A 21,642-nucleotide genomic window follows, 5' to 3' on the forward strand; every position below is an offset into this window, starting at 1 on the left:
TCAATTTACCATCAGTATAGCATACCATAACCATTATTTACCAGTAGACCTCAATCAGTAGTTGATAATCTTATATTTTTTATGTAAATGCCTTGGGTTTCCACTGTTCAAATGGTCGCTATAGCACTGATCGACATGGTAAGGATACTCACATTTCTTATGGCCATTATTAATTTTTTAGATTATGATTGTTTACATCTACTTTTCATCATTATTCTACTTTTGCGACTACAATACTCATTTTTATTTTTAAAGAGTGGGCCAATTCTGCTTATACTAATAAATCAGCCTCTCTTACTGCCACTCTCGCAATTAGAAATAGAAACATTTATTAGAATACTTTTCTAACAGAAAGTTTGACTCTTTTCAAGTCTTGTGATTTTATGACAAATATATCTTTGCAACTTATGGATTCTACAATTTCCAATTGTGATGTGTAAAATGTGTTGGAATTTTATTGAGATTCTCTTTAAATATTTATCACCTAATGACAAGCCTATAAATTCGGACTGCAATACACAAACAAGATTTGATTTGTCAATCAATGATTCAAAAGTTAAAGGAAGATACTGCACAGTATCTTAAAATCACCAAAATGTGTAAACAGAGCTACACTTGTAAAAAAAAAAAAACTTGTGTATAGACAAGGGTGTGACATAAAAAAAAAATAGGCCTGAGCATATTTGATCACAACTGATTGAAAGCATTAAAAACAGTGACTTCCAGTGCTTCTGGCTTTTAATTGGATCTGGCATGAACTGTTGCTGTAACGGTTATACTGGTAGTATTACATTTGGTGTCTGGGAGCCCTGTACATCAAAAATGTACTCCGCTCATCAGACTAGTAATTTCACTTGTCCATCATGAGTTACCAACCATATGTTGATATCGGAGAATAACATGTTGTCATTAATAAAATCTTGGGGTTCGTTTAGAACTCTTAGCCCAAACTGTATTTCAATAGATGTGCTTTATTACAACTGAACACTACTTAGTAGCATTTGAAGTGGGTTTTTTTTTTAAACAAAAAATATACATCTCTCGGGTTATACCTGCAAACTGGAAGGATCCATTTTGCAATGGTCTATATAAGCAAGACTTACATTAGGATTTAAAAGAACTATAGACTATTGACATTATTAGACTTTGATTGCAAATTGTTTGCCACATTTTTATTGGGCAAACTATCTGAATGGGTACATGAAAGGGATTTGTTCACATCCACTCAGACTGATTTTCATCCTGGTTGAACCACCATTAATAATGGCATTCTGGTCAACTGCCACCATCATTCAAGCAGGAGCAAACTTTTTGCCTCCTTTGTCAACTACTTTTTGTTTTTTTATAAGGTAGACAGGAATCACCTACAGCTCCAGCTACAATATGGGGGGATTGATAACACACAATTGCACTTCTTGATTGAATTCCATACAAATGACTGTACTTCAACGCTAATTAAACAAACTTGAGCAATACAATAAACTACTCTTGTAATAAATGTTGCGAAAACCAATGTCGTTTTTTGGTTTAAAAAACCCTTCCTTTTAATGGAAATTTGATGCTACAATCTTGGCTCAAGTCACTAGTTATCCGTATCTGGGGCTAATTACTGATAGGGATAGGACAGGGTGAGAGGCTAGTCTGGTACCTGTGGTAAAACTGTAAACATTCATTAACTGGTGGAGTGCCTCAGGTTACCACAGGCCAAAGTCCTGTCGACTGAAGGCTTTGCAGGCACAAGTCCAGCTAATTCTTTCTGATGATCTGGATTGTCTCTCCCCAGGATCCCATTTTCCACTGAATGCTCTGGTTCTTCCTGCTTTTGAATTCCATTCACTGTCATCCTAGTCTTATTTTGATTTCCTTAGCTACTAGTTTTCTGTGTTGAGCCAAAACTGCTCTACATTTCTAACTAGGTCATAAAGTCATTTCTTCTTTTAAACAAATACCATGGACTGGACATTGGCCTTCATGGTGTGAGACATGTGCCATACTGCGCCTAGACCCAAACCCAAAGCCACCCCCTTAGAATGACTTTCACTGCTTGATAACAGGGTCCACAGGAGATTCAAGGACTAAAACAGGCTTGTTTTATGCTCTATTTCACTCCTTGAAGCCAGTCATTTTCTGTTTCATAGCGCTGGGACGCCCCTTTGCTGGGGCAGCTGAGCGCTATATAAAATATTGTAACATAACATAACATAACATATGTGGCTCACATATTATAGGAAGTAGAACCTATGGTGCGGGTCACCAAAATAAACCGCATCTTATACCTGGTGGTGGTAAAGAATCTTCATCTGGAAAGTTAGAAAAAGTTTCAGACTGTTCTTGGCCCAGGCTGTCCGGGAGTGCCCTCCCCGACATCCGCGGGGACTAACAACCATTGGTCTGACTGTTAAATGCTGATCATACCCCATATTAAATAACTGTCGCCCATTCTAGTACGGAGAAACGTCTTTTGGAATTTACATGCACCTGTAAGACCCAACATAACTTGTACTAACCTGACACAAACAGTCTGATGTACTCGAGCACTTTGAAGTTGCACCAGGTGAGAGGTCAGTGTTTTACAAAACATTGCGTACAAATCAATAAATAAATATGCTTCAGTGAAACACAGTATTGATTCAGTTAGAAATCAGTAAAACCATAAGTGATCATATAGTTGCTTTAATTATCGCCTCTGTTTCGTAATTCCTTTCGGGTCATAAAACGGTGGCTTCAAAGTACAGTTAACATATTACATAAAACGATTACAAAGCATTAAGCCGCAGTTGAGTTAAGACTCCAGTTTCACACAACGCCAACTTACAATATCAATTTTGTGTATAAATAAGTTTTCATCTGTCTAAAGGCTGGTTAAAAATGCTGTTTCAACTTAAAAAATATATAAAAACAGCACATTTCCCTAGAAAACAGTAAAGAATGGTCGTCCAGCACTAAGTGTTCCCATTTTGTAAAAGAACAAGTAACCCCTGAAGCCGTCTTCACTGTCTCGGTGGAGAGGACCCTGCAGCCTGGCCACTGAGAAGGCGTGCTCTGCAGACGGCACACGTGGAGATTCGATTGCTAAGAAGCCAATCCATAGCTTTCGGCGGCTCTGGTATCCTCAGAGATATAGTCAAGCCCTTCCAGCACTTCTGCAGGCGAAGTATGTAGTAGACATCAGACGTGGTTTGAATCGTCCAAGCTCACAAGAGACAGTAACAGATTTTTCCTGTCCGGGATGCAGCTGGTCTCTCCACCACAGGTTGTATCTCAGACAATTGTAAAGCTAGGGCTGAGATTCCAAAGTCCTGTAATCTTTTCGAGGCCTTTGCCAAAAGGCGAGAGTGCCAAATCCTCATGATTTCAAAGTGAAGGATTCAGATATGGACAATGTATTTTAACTAACAAGAAAACAATGCCCTAACAGATTCACAAGCAACTACAGGAGGAAAAACAGACCAGTGTTGGGTCTTTCCCTTCTCCAGACATCAGAACCCAGAGAAGCAGAACTCACGATCCAGAGAAATCCCAAGAGATATCTATGCTGACCCTCTCCACTGTACCATGACCCGCTACTCCCAAACTCCAGCCGGTGGCAAGGAACTTACGATTCCTAGGGGCAATGGAACTGGTTCTCAGTTAGAGCTTAAAATTCAGGTTTACCTCAAGGATATTTGGGGCCAATCTTTAATGACTCAGCTGCATATCTTGCACTTGTGAACTATAAATTGTAATCCCAGCTTTAGGACTTACCAAAAATTACTTGATTTTTGCCAAATCATTTAATCTATGCTCCTCATAAATGAAGAAAGATTTCTTTGTGCATGAGAAAAAAGCTGTACATTGTGCTTACATGATCCACCCCATCCCGATAACATCTTAAATTGTGTGATCTTGTTGTAAATGTATTGTTCTAGGTCTCAATCTGGCAGCTCGGACCCTGAATGGCACTTACAGACAACTTTTCTACCATAAGAACCATAGGAGTATCCGAAAAATAATATCGGATTCGCACTTACATAATGCCGTGCACGCCTCTTGTTTGTGCTGCTCCCTCGTCAATAAAATGTTCTCTGCAAATCATGCCATTGAGCTTTGGAGCTCAGTTTGTGCTACATCAAACACGTACAATAAACACTTACAATAAATAAATCCCTAGCCTGAATTATTTCAGAATGTCATTTTTCCTCGTACAAAATGGAGACTATATCACAAACAGGGTGTTCCTGACTGATAAGTGAACATCAAGATGACAGTCTCACAGCAGGGACATTCCACTTCCTCATTTGGACGCGGCCTGGAAGTACGTCAGGTTCATAGCTGGCGGTGGGGAGGATGGATTTCATTAACAATACATTGCATTCTCCTTTGACGTAAATGTGGCACCTGAGATGTTCACTGAAGTGATGCCAGAAGTAGCTGCTCGTCTGTGACAGAGGGGCAATCCATGTCTATCCCTAATCACAAGCCATTGAGGGAGACAGAATGCCTGAAGAGCTTCTATCATCTTTACCTAGCACTCTGGGACTGCTGGGCAAGCGAAGGGGCTTCTGACTCCATCTCCGTTCATAGAAGAGATGAGGCATTTTATTATCAGAACAGATTCATGGGGCTACTGCAAGACAAAAACTGTCCGCACCTTGGAGATGCCAGAGCTTGCAATAGGTACCAATAATTATGCGTGGAGGTATAAATGCCGGTCAGACTAGAGAACGTTCCAACTGTACCTAGTTCAGCACGAAGAACCAAGAGTTAGAAACACTTTCCTCCTTGGTTTCCTCTTCACTTCTAGTGGAAAGCGATCTCCTGCTGTGGTTCCCAAAAGACACAACAATGAATAATAGAGGAGGCCAGAACAGAAAACACACAGAGTAGGAACTGTTGCCCTCTGTAACAAGGTAGGGAAACAGGACACTCGTGACTGGTGGAATCATTACCCCACTGACTCTGCACCCCCTCCTTCTTTGCAGTCGGAACGGTGGGAGGAAGGACGGAGCGGACCAGACGACGAGGACAACACTAGCGGCTCCTTTAATTGGGCGTATGCCACGGAGGAGGAGGACACGCCCCCGACGGACGTCAGCATGACCGGATTGGTCAAAAGACGGGCAGTCATGTACACCGGGTGTGCGAGCACCTCGGAGGAGAGACAGGCGGAAGCGAGCGGTACGGAGGAGTGTGGCGGAAGCAGAGAAGACGAGGAAGGAGCCCGCCCGAAGGAACATCATGGAGGAGACGGAGAGACGGAGGACGGAGTAAAGCAAGGAGGCCAACGACCCCGTGGACCGCCGTGCCACACTCCCGAGGGAGGAGTGTGGCTTACCCAGGTACGGCGGCGTTGGGCAGCCTGGGTGGGGAGGCGTAGTGACAGCGTGTAATTATTGTAGAAATCCCAGTTTGTTCCTTACCTTTGTGGTTCCCCTTCCCTTCCATTTCCCTTTCCTCCCCGGTACCTCACGCCACACCCCCCCTGATCACCGAGCGCTGTACAGATATAAAGCACGTCTCACTGGGTTGCCTCCACTACCCCGGGACCCTCATGGTGCAACTCCCGTAGAGGATTGAGTACTAACGGCTTCCCTCTCTGTTGGTCTGTTGCATGTACCGGAGCCGGAGAAAGCTGTAAAAACACCCTACCAACCCTCCACCAGAGAAGGAGAAGACCACCGTTACGGACCCCAGTGCATTCGCCCGAGAAAGACTGACCCTACGACATAGAAAGACGCTGATGTCAAAACCCCCTAGACCTTTGAAAATAAAGCCTTCTTTAACCCCCCTGCTTGGTGTCACGGTCGTCCCTACTCCCACGCCTACACCCTCGAAAGTCAAAGAGCAGCAACATTCTAGAGCCCAGAGTAATGTTCCTAGAGCTGAACAAAGTAGGACTTGCTTCTTGCTCCTCTTCTGACATGCCAAGAACATGTGATTGAGGGAGAAGGAAAGACATATTTCTGTCTGCTAATCATGTTATAATATCTAACAACTACGCACAGGCATCCATACTGGGTAACCATGTACCTTCATTAATTTACCCTGATTAAGAGGTGTGGCCAGCTGTGGAACAGAAGTCTCGCCCACAGCAGTGTCACGCTTGGGTTACAACTGTAACACCCAGTCAGGTAATCGTGGTATGCTTAAATTCATCTCCGCCACTGGCAATCACTTGGACTACCTTCCAGCCATTGTTTCACCCACAGTGCCACTTTAGACAGAAATTTACCTTATGCAAATAAATCTTGGCCCTGCCCTAACTGGAAGTGCAGCCCAAACGGCCAGGCCGGGCCCTTTCTAGATGGGAACACAAACAACCCCATGTTGGTTTTGGTCTAATTAGATCTCTCCAGTGAGGTAGAGCCTGAGTCCGGAGGTACAGTGTGCACAAGACCCATGTTGGGGTATACCCGTCGCACTTAGGGCGTCTACCACTGGAAAAAAGTGATGAGCGGATCACTTGAATTGATGTCAGCCACTTATTACCAGTATACAATGTGGCAGTGTGTCCTGGAAATTATGCTGGAAATACTGGTAAGACGGACCAGTGAGTTAAACACTTGCTGCTGACTTCCGCCATGATTTATAGGTCATCCCTGCTTAAATTTGAGCTGGTGGTTTCCAGTGCTCGGCACCAGCACTTCATTGACACCACTGAAACGTATGACAGCTGCCACATATTGGAATGTTTATGCTTTTAACCCTTTGGATGCGTCAGGCGTGTGCATCGGACGGCTGGGAGCCGTCTGAATTGTGCATGCGCAAAATTTTCTCGCACTGCACGAAAATTTAGCATGCATTCAAAGGGTTAAAAAATTAACAGAACAGTTGTTTATTAATTCAATATACATTAAAAACAACTAATACCAGCCGCACCAGCCATTCTTATAGTTTTGGGGCCTCGAACAGTCTGAAATGTCACACTTGTAGAAGTGTGATGGTTAGCAGTTGTGTAGGTTCTGTCACTGGCAACACTGGCAGTGACAAGGTGTGGTGCAAGCTGTGGTGGCCTCCTGATGAGGGCCCTGGCACTTCTTTTTTTTTTTTTTTTTTACAAATTAAGTGCTGTTAGTCCAACTAAACCTTCCATCTTTTCAAGGGTGCCAAATTCAGTCAGATTAAACTGGGTAAAACCCGCAGGTTATTTACAGCACTTGCAAATGGCAAAGATGCGATATGCAATACTATATAAAAGAAGAAGTTATTATTATCATCACATACATGTAACCCGTGCCTTATGGCCTTACGTTTTCTATTGGTTTGTTCTCATTTGACCCACAGTGGCAATAATCTTGATCGGTGCCCTAGTACTTATCAATACGTCCAGAACGGAGGTTCGTCTTATTTGCTTCACAAATCACATCTTTTTTATTAGTGTCAGTAACAAGGTAATGATATTATGTTCTCCTTACCTGTGGCAACACTTGTGTGGTGTTAGTTTAAAGTTATGTTTATTGTACCAGCAGTCCTGATTCATATTATTACCATTTAGGAGCAGTGTGGGGCATTATTCATGAACGGTGTCATAAATCCAATACCTCGTGCTTGTTGTTTGAGTCCTCTTTCAAGACCTTGCTGTGCACACTGCCCAGAGTGGCTAAAAATCTGTTCCAATGTATATTTACAATAGCACCTTATGGTCATAAAAGCAGAGTAGTCACTGCTGGTCGCCCAACATTCCTCCACTGTGTTTATTGTGCGTGGGGCATCGTACCCGTTAACCTTTACTCGCACTTGACTGCACGTTGGCTTCAAGGGTATGACCAGAGACAGCCCACGTCTGGTGCTCATATACATTGGTAGGCCACATCTCGCACGGTCCTATAAGTCGTTCTGTGTGTGATTTCTGGTGTCTTAAGAGACTGTCACTTCGGTTGTAATTTTTCCCACATTCGGCACAGATATATGGTTTTTCTTTACTGTGTGTGGCCTGATGTCGAGTCAGTTTCCACATATTGCGGAAGCGTTTATAGCATTTAACACAAACATAGGGTCTGTCCACACTGAGTGTTCTCTCCAAGGCAATCTGACTTTCCAACTGATCGAAGGTTTTGTTGTAGACCGCGCACTGATTGGACAATGAACTAACATCTCCGATTCCTGATCCCCCGTCCAACTTTTCAAGATCTTCCACATGGCTGATGTTTTGCTCACAATTTGAACTTGAGAATTTCCTTCCATCTTGAGGGTACATAAGTGCTGTGTTGTGTGCCTCACTCTCACATTCATTATATCTTTCCAGTGTCACCTCTTTAACCATTCCTGGATATAAATTAGTATATGTGTCTTTCACAAATACGCTGCCACAGGGTGTGCTTTTCTCTTCTGCCAGCTCCTGATTACTTCCAGGAAACATCTTTGCTACCATGCCTGTTTCTTTCTGAGAGCGCTGGAACCCCTTTCTTTTTACTTTTCCCATTAACAATGCTTTTTTTGTACATTTGTCGGACTCCTTATAGTTCATTTTCCTTTTAAAAACCCGATCATCTGCAGGAGTAACGAGAGACAAAAAATTAGCTTTCATTGTGGAATAAAACTGCGGACATAAAAAATATTATACATTATGCTCATAAGTTGCAATATTAGCAGAAGTCTCAAAATGGTGCCCTCAGTTATTGAGGTAAGCAAAGCACAGAAGCCCCAGTGAGGTGTGTGGCATGACTTTTATTATGTGCTTATGTGATACACCCTAAGGTACAGTCTTTCGTATATGTTAACAGGGCTATTTTTTATTTATGCTTAGAATGTAGCGGAGCACAACAGTAGTGTAAGACTTAGAATTAAAGCCTGTTTAATTCTTATATGAGACATTCAGCTTTAGACAAATCGTATAAACTGAGTGTGCTCAGTTGACACGTGTTGTCTATGCAATACCTATGTTAATAAGTGAGAGACTGGATATTTCAATCCCCGCAGTAGTTTGCTTTCATTGTAACTGCAGATTTGCTCTGGTTCTGTAGCGGAGGACCTACAAGTTTCAATAGTTGTAGCTTCTGTATAGTTCCTGAAATTGGAGCTATAGTATTGTTTACCGATCAGTATAAAAAAATACAAGAGCCGACCATGAGCACACCAATCCTCATCTCTTAAGGCTATCCAGAAAGACAAAAGTAGAAAAACACCAGGATTTGGGGCAAGACAGATGGACCGCTTTCTAAAAGGTTCGTGAAACAAATCTCTTTCTTCAGTCATGATGACATAAAGTTAAGTAGGGTATTACATAAGACCGGACATGTTCAATTCAACCATTCAGAACCCTGCTGAACCCTTGTTCTTATAGGATTCTTACCCCAAACGATTGAACCCTCTTATTAACTGTGCCAGTCTCTGCACCCCCTACCCACACCCTCTTTCGCTACCTTCATCGGTTCAGTGTTTCAGTACAGATTATGCTCATGACAATATTTCCGGTTCATGTCTTATAGACAAGCTAGACGAAAGCACGGTATGTGACTTGAAAAAACGTGCAAGTAATCCCAATCAAGCAAACCAAGATATTTGAAATTAAATTTTTTAATATCTACAGATGTGAAACACCAGATCATGGAAATGTATAAACCAGCTACTCTAAAAATAGTAACCTTAGTGGTAAAAAAAAAAAAAAGTTAAGAACCCTTTGACGAGATCTCAAAACATTCTTGGAAGTTTTATTTGTGAATTATCTTCATTGAAGTTTTAAAGTTTAGAATGTATGTTCTACTACCTTGTGCACTGCTATGGAAGTAAGTAGATAAAGAAATAAGTAAACAGGTTTAATATAAGCTAGTATTGAAAAATGTAATCCAAAAACATTACACCTGGCTGATGCTGTTTTGCAACTGTATAAAATCCAAAATAAACACCTATGAAAAACAGTGTTGTTTCTGTGTCCACTTCTGTGTGCATGAAGTAACCATCAGTTGACATTCTGAAAATATATCTCACCTCTGAATGAACTGGCAGATGAGCAACAAAAGGTTAGTAGACAAATGATGTGACAAATGGTGAAGAGGAACACACCAACACCGAGAAAAATAATGGACTCAGTGATTCTTATCATATTCTTATAAATATGTGAATCTTCAGCCCACCCACCCCCTTAACATATTGATTTTTCGAAAGCACATTTCTCGATACAGCTGTAATACACAGGAAGACATTGGTCTTCAGAATTTCTAATAAGGCAAACTCCCTCTACTTACTTGTTGGAGCATAAATGCTGCCTCTTGTGCCGGAGTCCTTGTGTTCCATTGAATGAGCCGTTCCATCTTTTTTGAAGGTACATGGTACGATTTGGGTGATAGCCTCATGCTCTATACGAAAAATAAACTTTAGTTGTACGTATGTTTTGAAAGAGGTGCTATCCTGAGGCACGCCACCAAAAATGTGGTAACAAATACTATTACTAGAAACCCTCACTTTGGGCAGGACCATGAACATCTTAACTATCAACACCACCACCCCAAGTCCGATCACGACCTCAACCACATGTGTCACAATCACCACCACAATCACACCAACCACCACCATAAGCACTACCTCAAGCACCATAACCTCAAGCACAACAAGGACTACCTCAATCACCATAACCTCCACTGCCAACAGAACTACCTGAAATCACACAACCACAACTGGCATCAGCTCCACCTCAAGTCACCGTAGCAGTCACCATAACCACCAACTCTTTAAGCACCACCATGATCACACCAAAAACCACCATAAGACTACCTCAATTACTATAACCACCAATGCCAAAAGCACTACCTCAATCACACAACCACCAGCATAAGCACTACCTCAGTCACTGTAGCAATCAACACCACAAGCACGGTCTCAATCACCATAACCTCCTCTAGCATTACCTCAATCATACAACCACCACCAGCATAAGCACTACCTCAGTCACAATAACCTCTACCTCCACAAGCAATACCTCAAACACACCAACCGTCACCGGCACAGAAAGCAGTACCTCAGAACCAATTACCTCAACTGCAACAAGCACTAGCTCAATCACGATAACCTGCCCGCCAAAAGCAGTACCTCAGTCACACAACCACCACTGACATAAGCATAACCTCAGTCACCATCACCTCCACAAGCACCGTTGTAATCACCACAACCATCACCAAATCCACCTGCGTAACATCTGGCTCTGATATTCACAGTTAGGCCCAGTGCAGCGTACGCCTTTTGCACAACAATATGTGCAAAAGCTCTATCGGAACATTGAACAGCCATTTACACGATATCAACAAATTGTGGGCGTAATGTGACATGTATTTTATATAAGAAAATTGCACAGGTTCATTGGAATCTATACCTCGCTTTATCCTTGGCTTCCGCTACAAGCATAATCGTGGTAAAGCTAAAGCTGCTCTGTAAGCAGGCTCAACTCCTGCTTTCCCTTTTTGTTGTCTTCTTCTCTTGCTCTTCATTTAAAGACGGATGTTACATGCTTGACGAAAGCTCTTTTGTGTGTGATGACATGGCTTTGCCTTACAGCATGTTCTAGCCACTAAGCATATTGTACATTATAACGAACAGCAACGTATCATCCAACAAGACTCATCCGCTCTACAGCGCGCACATCCCTCTTTTCCATATGCACGCTCCTGGAATGCAATATTATTACCCATGTAGTTAGCTGTCACTAAGGGTCTGTTGTCCTAGTTAGATTTGATTATATTTTCATGTCAATGCTTTTAGAAAAGTCCATATTACACAAGCATTGGACAAAGACTGGGAGAGGATGTGGACTAACGGCTAGAGGGGGTCGACCTAGAAGCTGGGGAACAGGGTTTGAGCCTCGGCAGAGACGCTCAACTTCCTGTGATTCTGGGAAAATCACGTAATCTCCCCGTGCCTAACAAAAATTCATGTGTCTGTCTTGAAAGGCAAGTGGTGCTCATATTAGGCTCTCGGATACCTTTGGGTCAAGTTTGCGCTATATAAAACAAAAAAAAACAAACAGAAAAAAACTAGGCCACAAGACAGGTGCTAGAGCACTATATAAAAGTCTATATGACCCAAGCATTGGGCAAAGCCGCAAGACAGGTGTACAGAGCACTACCCAGAAGTCTATATTATGCAAGCACCGGACAAGGTCGCGAAACAGGTGCACAGAGCACTACATAGAAGAGAATATTACACACGCATTGGACAAGGCGGTGGGACAGGTGCACAGAGCACTACATAGAAGTCTATATTACGCAAGCACTGGACAAGGTCGCGAAACAGGTGCACAGAGCACTACACAGAAGTCTATATTATGCAAGCACTGGACAAGGCCGTGAGACAGGTGCACAGAGTACTACATAGAAGAGAATATTACGCACGCATTAGGCAAGGCCGCGAGACAGGTGCACAGAGCACTACATAGAAGTAGATATTACGCAAGCATTGGACAAGGCCGCGAGACAGGGGCACAGCGCAGCTACATAGAAGTCTATATTACGCAAGCATTGGACAAGGCTGCAAGACAGGTGCACAGAGCAGTACATAGAAGTCTATATTACGCAAGAAATGGACAAGGCAGCGAGACAGGTGCACAGAGCACTATATAAAAGTCTATATGACCCAAGCATTGGGCAAAGCCGCAAGACAGGTGCACAGAGCAGTACATAGAAGTCTGTTATATGACCCAAGCCCACAGGGCACTACCTGGAAGTCTATATGACCCAAGAATTGGGCAAGGGCGCGAGAAAGGCGCCCAGAGCACTACCGGGAAGTGTATGTGACCCAAGCATTGGGCAAGGCTACGAGACAGGCACCCAGAGCACTACCGGGAAGTCTATATGACCCAAGCATTGAGCAAGGCAGCGAGACAGGCACCCAGAGCACTAACCGGATGTCTATATGACCCACGTGTTGTGCAAGGGGGCGGGACAGGTGCACAGAGCACTACTTTGAAGTCTATATGACCCAAGCATTGGGCAAGGGCGCGAGACAGGCACGCAGACCAATACCTGGAAGTCTATATGACCCAAGCACTGAGAAAGGCAGCGAGACAGGTGCCCAGAGCACTACCTGGAAGTCTATATGACCCACGTGTTGTGCAGGGGAGTGAGACAGGTGCACAGAGCACTACCTGGAAGTCTATATGACCCAAGCATTGGGCAAGGCCGATAAACAGGCGCACGGAGCACTACCTGGAAGTCTATATGACCTAAGCATTGGGCAAGGGCACGAGACAGGTGCACAGAGCACTACCTGGAAGTCTATATGACCCAAGCATTGGACAAGGGCGCAGGACAGGCGCACAGACAACTGCCTGGAAGTCTATATGACCCAAGCATTGGGCAAGGGCGTGAGACAAGCGCACGAGACAAGCGCACGGAGCACTACCTGGAAGTCTATATGACCCTAGCATTGGGCAAGGGCGCGAGACAGACTCACAGACCACTACCTGGATATAGACCCAAGCATTGGGCAAGGGCACGAGACAGGCGCACAGGGCACTAGAAACCAGGGGCCGACTCTAATGATCTTAATAACCTCAGACCTATCTCCAACCTCCCATTCCTTGCAAAAACATTGGAGTCATGTGTTCTCCACCAACTCAATCAACACATTGATGAGTTCAACCTCCTCAACGCCTTTCAATCGGGATTCAGGAAAGGCTGTAGCATGGAAACAGCCATTCTCAACGTCTCGGACGACATTCGCAAGGCCTTAGATGATGGTGATGCCTGCCTACTCATCCTTATTGACCTATCTGCGGCATTCGACACAGTAAATCATCCAGCTCTTCTGGAAACCTTGTCGAAGCGCTCCGGCATAAATGGTACTGTACTAAAATGGTTCACCTCTTTCCTCCAACATCGCTTGCAACAAATTAAAATCAACTCCTGTCTCTCGAAGCCAACAAAAGTCACACTTGGGGTACCACAAGGCTCGATCCTCTCCCCGTCCCTCTTCAATCTCTTCATGGAGCCCCTCACAATCATCTTGAAAAAAGCTGGAGTGAATTACCACCTTTACGCGGATGAAACCCAAATCTATTTCAAAATCAAGTCTCCCGACGACATCCAACACCTCAATACCACTCTAACGGAGATCCAAACTTGGTTCAACGTCAACCACTTAAAGCTCAACTCAGATAAAACGTAACTGATCCTATTCTCTCCTAACAGCAACCATCGTCCTATCCAAGAGTGGCTCAAGAATCGGGTTGCCCTAAACTGCCCCCTCGTTCTATCCGACTCAGTTAAGTCTCTAGGCATCACCCTTGACAAAAACCTATCAATGGAGGCCCACATCAAAAACTAAGCAAAAAGTGCTCTTTTATCTCTAAAACACGTCAAGAAATTGAAACCTTTTCTTCCTCATGATGACCTCAAGACAGTAGTTCAATCCCTGGTTCTCTCAAAAATCGACTATGGGAACGCCATCCTTACAGGGACTCCAAAAGCTCACCTAGCCCCTCAAAGGGCAGTGCTGAACATGGCCGCTCGACTTGTATCTGGAGTAAAAAGATTTGAACACATCACTCCAGCTCTCAACTCCCTCAAATGGCTTCCCATGGAAGAGAGATGTATTTACAAGCTGGCCTGCATCACACACAAAATCCTCCACTCTCCGGCTCCCAACTACCTGAAAAACAAACTGGTAAGAGCAGGTCAAACCGGAACACTGAGAAGCTCCAACTCACTCCTTCTCATTCCTCCAAAAATGAAAAAGAAAACCACCCAATACCCATCGTTTTCCGGCAACGCTCTCAGGATATGGAACGCTCTCCCAGGAGTCCTCGGATGCAACCCCTCCTTCTCTTGTTTCAAAAGAGACCTCAAACCATCTCTTTAACAAATACTTTCCTGAACAACGTCAACTAACCTAGACCTCAATACCCAGAGTTGACTCCCAGTCAAGGATTGTTGGTGAACGGACTATGCTAATTCACCTTGTTTTCTTTTTTATTCTCTCCCCCTCCGCTGCACAGTTATTTATTGTTCATGCTGTATTTGTTTCCATGGTTTGCTTACTTACTGTCAGCCTTCTATGTAATGTAAGACCTTTCTGTTTTTCACAGTGTGTACATGAAGCACTCTGATACCTACGGGTCTAGCTAGCGCTATATAAAACTTTTAAAATAAATAAAATAAAATACCTGGAAGTCTATATTACCCAAGCATTGGGCAAGAGCGCGAGACAGGCGCACAGACCACTACCTGAAAGTCTAAGTGACCCAAGCATTGAGCAAGGGCGCTGAGAAATCTGTTTCGAGGACAAATAGTTTACAATACTGGACGTGCAATCCAGGAGAATGTACCTATTTTAACCACCCCGAACCTATTATGATTATTGTTGTTGTTATAAATAACTTTCTGTAGGTCTAGAAATGATAGTTCGTATGAGCTTGAACCACTGAGATTGCAGTTATTCCACATTTGCCTTTTTGGGGGCCTTTCCAGACGGATCTAAGGGAGACTTCTAACTCCCTGCAGTAGTAGTGAGATAGGAACCTCCAGAAATACTCTGGCCGCATAGCTCACATGTAAAATGTAACTTTTTTCCCTGTCTTTCAGTAGAATTTAGTCTTTTTGGGTACGATTACTACTTTGCAGAGTATAGAAGGAGATATAGTACATTTGGGAACCTTTGCAAGTTGAATATTTACTACTTATAAACAATACAGAATTTCCAAACCCATGTTCATATTGAGCAGGATGCACACATTAACGCCACCATTACCATAATCTATTTAGGAAAACACAGGGGACAAAATAGTGAGGCAAACAAAGAAAAGCAAGAGCCGGTGCTGGAACTGGTATCACGAGGAGCATGTGAATTCCAGGCTCAGCAACGATCAAGCTTTGGCAGCTTATCGAAGACTAGAAATAGGTTTACTGTGGCATGCATGTCTAGAAAAGGATACTCTCAGGTCTCATTAAGGCCTTTCGCTCACCTGTGTTCATATAGATGTCTTCTCTCTGCTCCGATTCTTGCAGGTCTCGGGAGTACGTCTCTTCCTCTTTTATGATAACGTGAATGTCTGCTGTGTTGAGAAGGGAGATGTTTTTAGTTAGACAAACAGGACCATTTGTGAGAAAGCAAAATAAGACATGTTCTTCTGCGCAATCATTTTAAAATGTGTCATGAACCTGATAAGTGAGCACACAGACAACATGCAGAGTTGTTGGTTTATTAAGTACGTACAAAAAGTCAGAAGTAGTATACCACAGACAAATGGACTCCAGGAGCAAGCTGTTAGTTGACGCTTAGCCCAGGTCTTAATACCCCGACTGCCACCCTGAGAATCACAGAGTGCGTCTAATTCCATGAACCTCACACGAAACCCAAGAGCATCAAATTCCATGATTTCACAGGGATACCCAGAATGTCTTGCATTCCATGACCTGATAGGGACCCCAGAGAGCATCAGAATCCATTACCGCACAAGGAACCACGCCAGTGGCGTAACGAAATGTGACACCCCGCCCCTGCAGAGTACAAGGAGGGGCCCCTCCAGACTCACCAAGGAGGTCTTGGACCAGGGTACCTGGAGCTCAGGCCCCCGCACTGCTGGGGCCTGTTACGCCACTGAACCCCGCAGGGCATCACATTCCACGATTTCACACGGAACCCCACAGAGGGTCACATTCCATGACCTCAAACAGAACCTCCAGAGGGTTACAATCCATGACCTCAAACAGAACCCCCAGAGGGTCACATTCCATGATTTCACAGGGAGTCCGAGAACAACGTATTACATGAAGTCACGGAGACCCAGAAAGCATCACATACCATGACATTACAGGGACCCAGAGAACATCACAATACGTGACTTCACGGGGAAACATAGAACATCACATTACATGACGTCACATGGGACCCAGAAAACATCACATTAAGTGACTTCATGTGGGACCCAGAGAACATCACATTACGGGACTTTACGGGGACCCAGAGAACATCACATTACGTGACTTCAAGGGGACCCAGAGAACATCACATTACGTGACTTCATGTGGGACCCAGAGAACATCAAATTACGTGACTTCACGGGGACCCAAAGAACATCACATTACGTGACTTCACGGGGACCCAGAGAACATCACATTGCGTGACTTTACGGGGACTCAGAAAACATCACATTACGTGACTTCAAGGGGACACAGAGAATATCACATTACGTGACTTCATGTGGGACCCAGAGAACATCAAATTACGTGACTTCACGGGGACCCAAAGAACATCACATTACGTGACTTCACGGGGACCCAGAGAACATCGCATTACATGACGTCACATGGGACCCAGAGAGCATCACATTACGTGACTTCACAAGGGACCCAGAGAACATCACATTACATGACTTCATGTGGGACCCAGATAACATCACATTACGTGACTTCACGGGGACCCAAAGAACATCACATTACGTGACTTCACGGGGACCCAGAGAACATCGCATTACATGACGTCACATGGGACCCAGAGAGCATCACATTACGTGACTTCACAAGGGACCCAGAGAACATCACATTACAGGACTTCATGTGGGACCCAGATAACATCACATTACGTGACTTCACGGGGACCCAGAGAACATCACATTACGTGACTTCAAGGGGACCCAGAGAATATCACATTACGTGACTTCATGTGAGACTCAGAGAACATCAAATTACGTGACTTCACGGGGACCCAAAGAACATCACATTACGTGACTTCACAAGGGACCCAGAGAACATCACATTACGCGACTTCACAAGGGACCCAGAGAACATCACATTACGTGACTTCACAAGGGACTCAGAGAACATCACATTACATGACTTCATGTGGGACCCAGAGAACATCACATTAAATGACGTCACGTGGGACCCAGAGAACATCACATTACGTGACTTCACAAGCGACCCAGAGAACATCACATTACGTGACTTCACGGGGACCCAGAGAACATCACATTACGTGACTTCACGGAGACCCAGAGAACATCACATTATGTGACTTCCCGGGGACCCAGAGAACATCACATTACGTGACTTCATGTGGGACCCCGAGAACATCACATTACGTGACTTCACGGGGACCCAGAGAACATCCCATTACGTGACTTCACAAGGGACCCAGAGAACATCACATTACGTCACATGGGACCCACAGAACATCACATTACGTGACTTCATGTGGGACCCAGAGAACATCACATTACATGACGTTACGTGGGACCCAGAGAACATCACATTACGTGACTTCAAAAGGGACCCAGAGAACATCACATTACGTGACTTCACGGGGACCCAGAGAACATCACATTACGTGACGTCACGTGGGACCCAGAGAACATCGCATTACAGGACGTCACGTGGGACCCAGAGAACATCATATTACATGACGTCACGTGGGACCCAGAGAACATCACATTACATGACGTCACATGGGACCCAGAGAACATCACATTACGTGACTTCATGTGGGACCCAGAGAACATCAAATTACGTGACTTCATGTGGGACCCAGAGAACATCACATTACGTGACTTTACGGGTACCCAGAGAACATCACATTACGTGACTTCAAGGGGACCCAGAGAACATCACATTACGTGACTTCACGGGGACCCAGAGAACATCAAATTACGTGACTTCACGGGGACCCAAAGAACATCACATTACGTGACTTCACGGGGACCCAGAGAACATCACATTACGTGACTTCCGGGGACCCAGAGAACATCACATTACGTGATTTCACAAGGGACCCAGAGAACATCACATTACATGACTTCATGTGGGACCCAGAGAACATCACATTACGTGACTTCACGGGGACCCAGAAAACATCACATTACGTGACTTCAAGTGGGACCCAGAGAACATCACATTACGTGACTTCACGGGGACCCAGAGAACATCAAATTACATGACGTCACACGGGACCCAGAGAACATCACATTACGTGACTTCACGGGGACCCAGAGAACATCACATTACGTGACTTCACGGGGACCCAGAGAACATCAAATTACATGACGTCACACGGGACCCAGAGAACATCACATTACGTGACTTCACGGGGACCCAGAGAACATCACATTACGTGACTTCATGTGGGACCCAGAGAACATCACATTACATGACGTCACGTGGGACCCAGAGAACATCACATTACGTGACTTCACGGGGACCCAGAGAACATCACATTACGTGACTTCACGGGGACCCAGAGAACATCACATTACGTGACTTCATGTGGGACCCAGAGAACATCACATTACGTGACTTCATGTGGGACCCAGAGAACATCACATTACGTGACTTCACGGGGACCCAGAGAACATCACATTACGTGACGTCACGTGGGACCCAGAGAACATCACATTACATGACGTCACGTGGGACCCAGAGAACATCACATTACATGACTTTACGGGGGACCCAGAGAACATCACATTACATGATGTCACATGGGACCCAGAGTACATCACATTACGTGACTTCACGGGGACCCAGAGAACATCACATTACGTGACTTCACGGGGACCCAGAGAACATCACATTACGTGACTTCATGTGGGACCCAGAGAACATCACATTACGTGACTTCATGTGGGACCCAGAGAACATCACATTACGTGACTTCACGGGGACCCAGAGAACATCACATTACGTGACGTCACGTGGGACCCAGAGAACATCACATTACATGACTTTACGGGGGACCCAGAGAACATCTTATTACGTGACTTCACGGGGACCCAGAGAACATCACATTACGTGACTTCACGGGGACCCAGAGAACATCACATTACGTGACTTCACGGGGACCCAGAGAACATCACATTACGTGACTTCATGTGGGACCCAGAGAACATCACATTACGTGACTTCATGTGGGACCCAGAGAACATCACATTACGTGACTTCACGGGGACCCAGAGAACATCACATTACGTGACGTCACGTGGGACCCAGAGAACATCACATTACATGACTTTACGGGGGACCCAGAGAACATCACATTACATGATGTCACATGGGATCCAGAGTACATCACATTACGTGACTTTATGTGGGACCCAGAGAACATCACATTGCGTGACGTCACAAGGAACCACAGAAAGCAACACATCCTGTGACCTTACAAGGGACCCCGGTCAGCAAGCCCAGAAGAATACCACACTAATGCGTACAACTGGGTGTTTTGCATAAGAAACACACAGGGTTATTCCTCACTCTGCAATGAGAACAGACGCTCCAAAGGCATAAAAGAACCCTCTCCTTCAAAGGAATTCCCCTTCGCTAAAAATAGAAAAGAAGAAAGCACATCAATTTTCAAGTGTTGCTGAAGCCACTGTTAAGTGTTGTTACTTTTAAGTAAGGCTGAGTGGTCGGCTTACTGTACTGTGTGACTCACAAATATTAAAATTGGGAACCTCCTTCTCTGCAAGGAAGATGTATCTACAGGTCGGCAGAAGGAATATGCATATGTGAGTCCCAGAATTTCTGCAGATTGTCCCACGGTTAAGCGGATGAAGCTGCAAAGGAGTCTGGCTGGGTAGTGTGTATAAACACCTTCTATTTTTCTGTCTAAACCCCATGTAGTGCACCACATATTTGAATTATTTAGAATTTACAAACCTTTTGTTCCTCTGTTGTTTGAACTGTTGCACCTATAGGCTTTACGAGTAATGTCCACTTTCTTTTGCCAACACAGAACACACGTATCAGACTCTGTGTGCCTAGGAATAGTTAAGATATTAATGCGCTTGTGAAGGAACAGTGGTATTTGAGCACCTGACTCCACAACACCAGACTGGCATACCTCAACAGATGACTCACCTTCGACACCCGAACCGACAACTCCGCTTCGTCGACCTCACACTCTCCACCGTCCCCCACATCTGAAGAGCAACCACCGGCGGCAGATCCTTCTCCCACCTCGCCGCCAAGACCTGGAACACCCTCCCCATCCTCCTACGGCAGACCCAGGACGTACTAACCTTCAGAAGGCTATTCGAGCAGTAGCAGCACCCCTCCCCCCTCAGCGCCCTGAGACCCTCACGGGTGAGTAGTGCGCTCTACAAATGCTCTGATTGATTGTGGTCTGCTGATTTTGGCCACCTGCATGGGTGCATAGGGGTTCCACCAGTGAGAATTCACCAGTTGCTGTAGGGGTGCACGGTTTCTTTCGAAGAAAGGGAAAAATCTCCTTTTATTAGAAACCCCTCACTCATCACCTAGTGATGACATGCTTCATCATCGGGGTCCACCCTAATGACCTAGCGTCATCAGGGTGTGCTTCAACACCTGATTGCAGTGGAGCAGGTTGTGAGTGATGGTGCGTGAACAAAAAGGGGTAAGTGTGTTAAAAACTGTCCTGGTTTAAACTTAGAAAAATAAAGACTTTTTATTGGTAAGTAACTGGACAATGTTAAAATCGTGGCGAGATAAAGTGAGGGCAGTGATGAGCCCGTGTATCTCTTTTATGTGTGGGGTCTACATGTTTCAACCTTGGTGGTTGTGTTGAACCAGGTTTTCATCAGGACCTAAAACCAAAATGGTGGATGGTCTGCGTCCCCTAAAAGACGCACCCGATCCTACCATATGGAACCACTTGATGACAAAAAATGTGCCCGTGGTATATGCTCGCTCCACAGTGGGTGAGCTTGTAAAAATCAAAACACCTGTAAAAGAAGTATGGACATTTGTCACATATTGATTGTATTTA

General features: G+C 44.5%; 1 protein-coding gene across 2 annotated transcripts in view; it reads right to left on the bottom strand.

Moving 5' to 3' along the window:
* Positions 1 to 2,655: 2,655 nt before the first annotated feature.
* LOC144770935 (uncharacterized) overlaps positions 2,656 to 21,642 on the bottom strand; it is a 63,408-nt gene continuing 44,421 nt past the window's right edge. The window contains exons 7-9 of one of the 2 annotated variants that reach the window (XM_078655769.1): positions 15,869 to 15,955; positions 10,164 to 10,274; positions 2,656 to 8,469 (exon numbers count right to left, since the gene is read on the bottom strand). In XM_078655769.1, the coding sequence (XP_078511895.1) occupies positions 7,700 to 8,469; positions 10,164 to 10,274; positions 15,869 to 15,955 (968 nt within the window). In that variant the 3' untranslated portion in view covers positions 2,656 to 7,699. Of the gene's footprint in view, positions 8,470 to 10,163; positions 10,275 to 15,868; positions 15,959 to 21,642 lie in introns of both variants that reach the window. The other variant, XM_078655768.1, reaches the window with a different exon arrangement.

The sequence above is a fragment of the Lissotriton helveticus genome, chromosome 7, assembly GCF_964261635.1.
Source record: "Lissotriton helveticus chromosome 7, aLisHel1.1, whole genome shotgun sequence".
Taxonomy (NCBI): domain Eukaryota; kingdom Metazoa; phylum Chordata; class Amphibia; order Caudata; family Salamandridae; genus Lissotriton; species Lissotriton helveticus.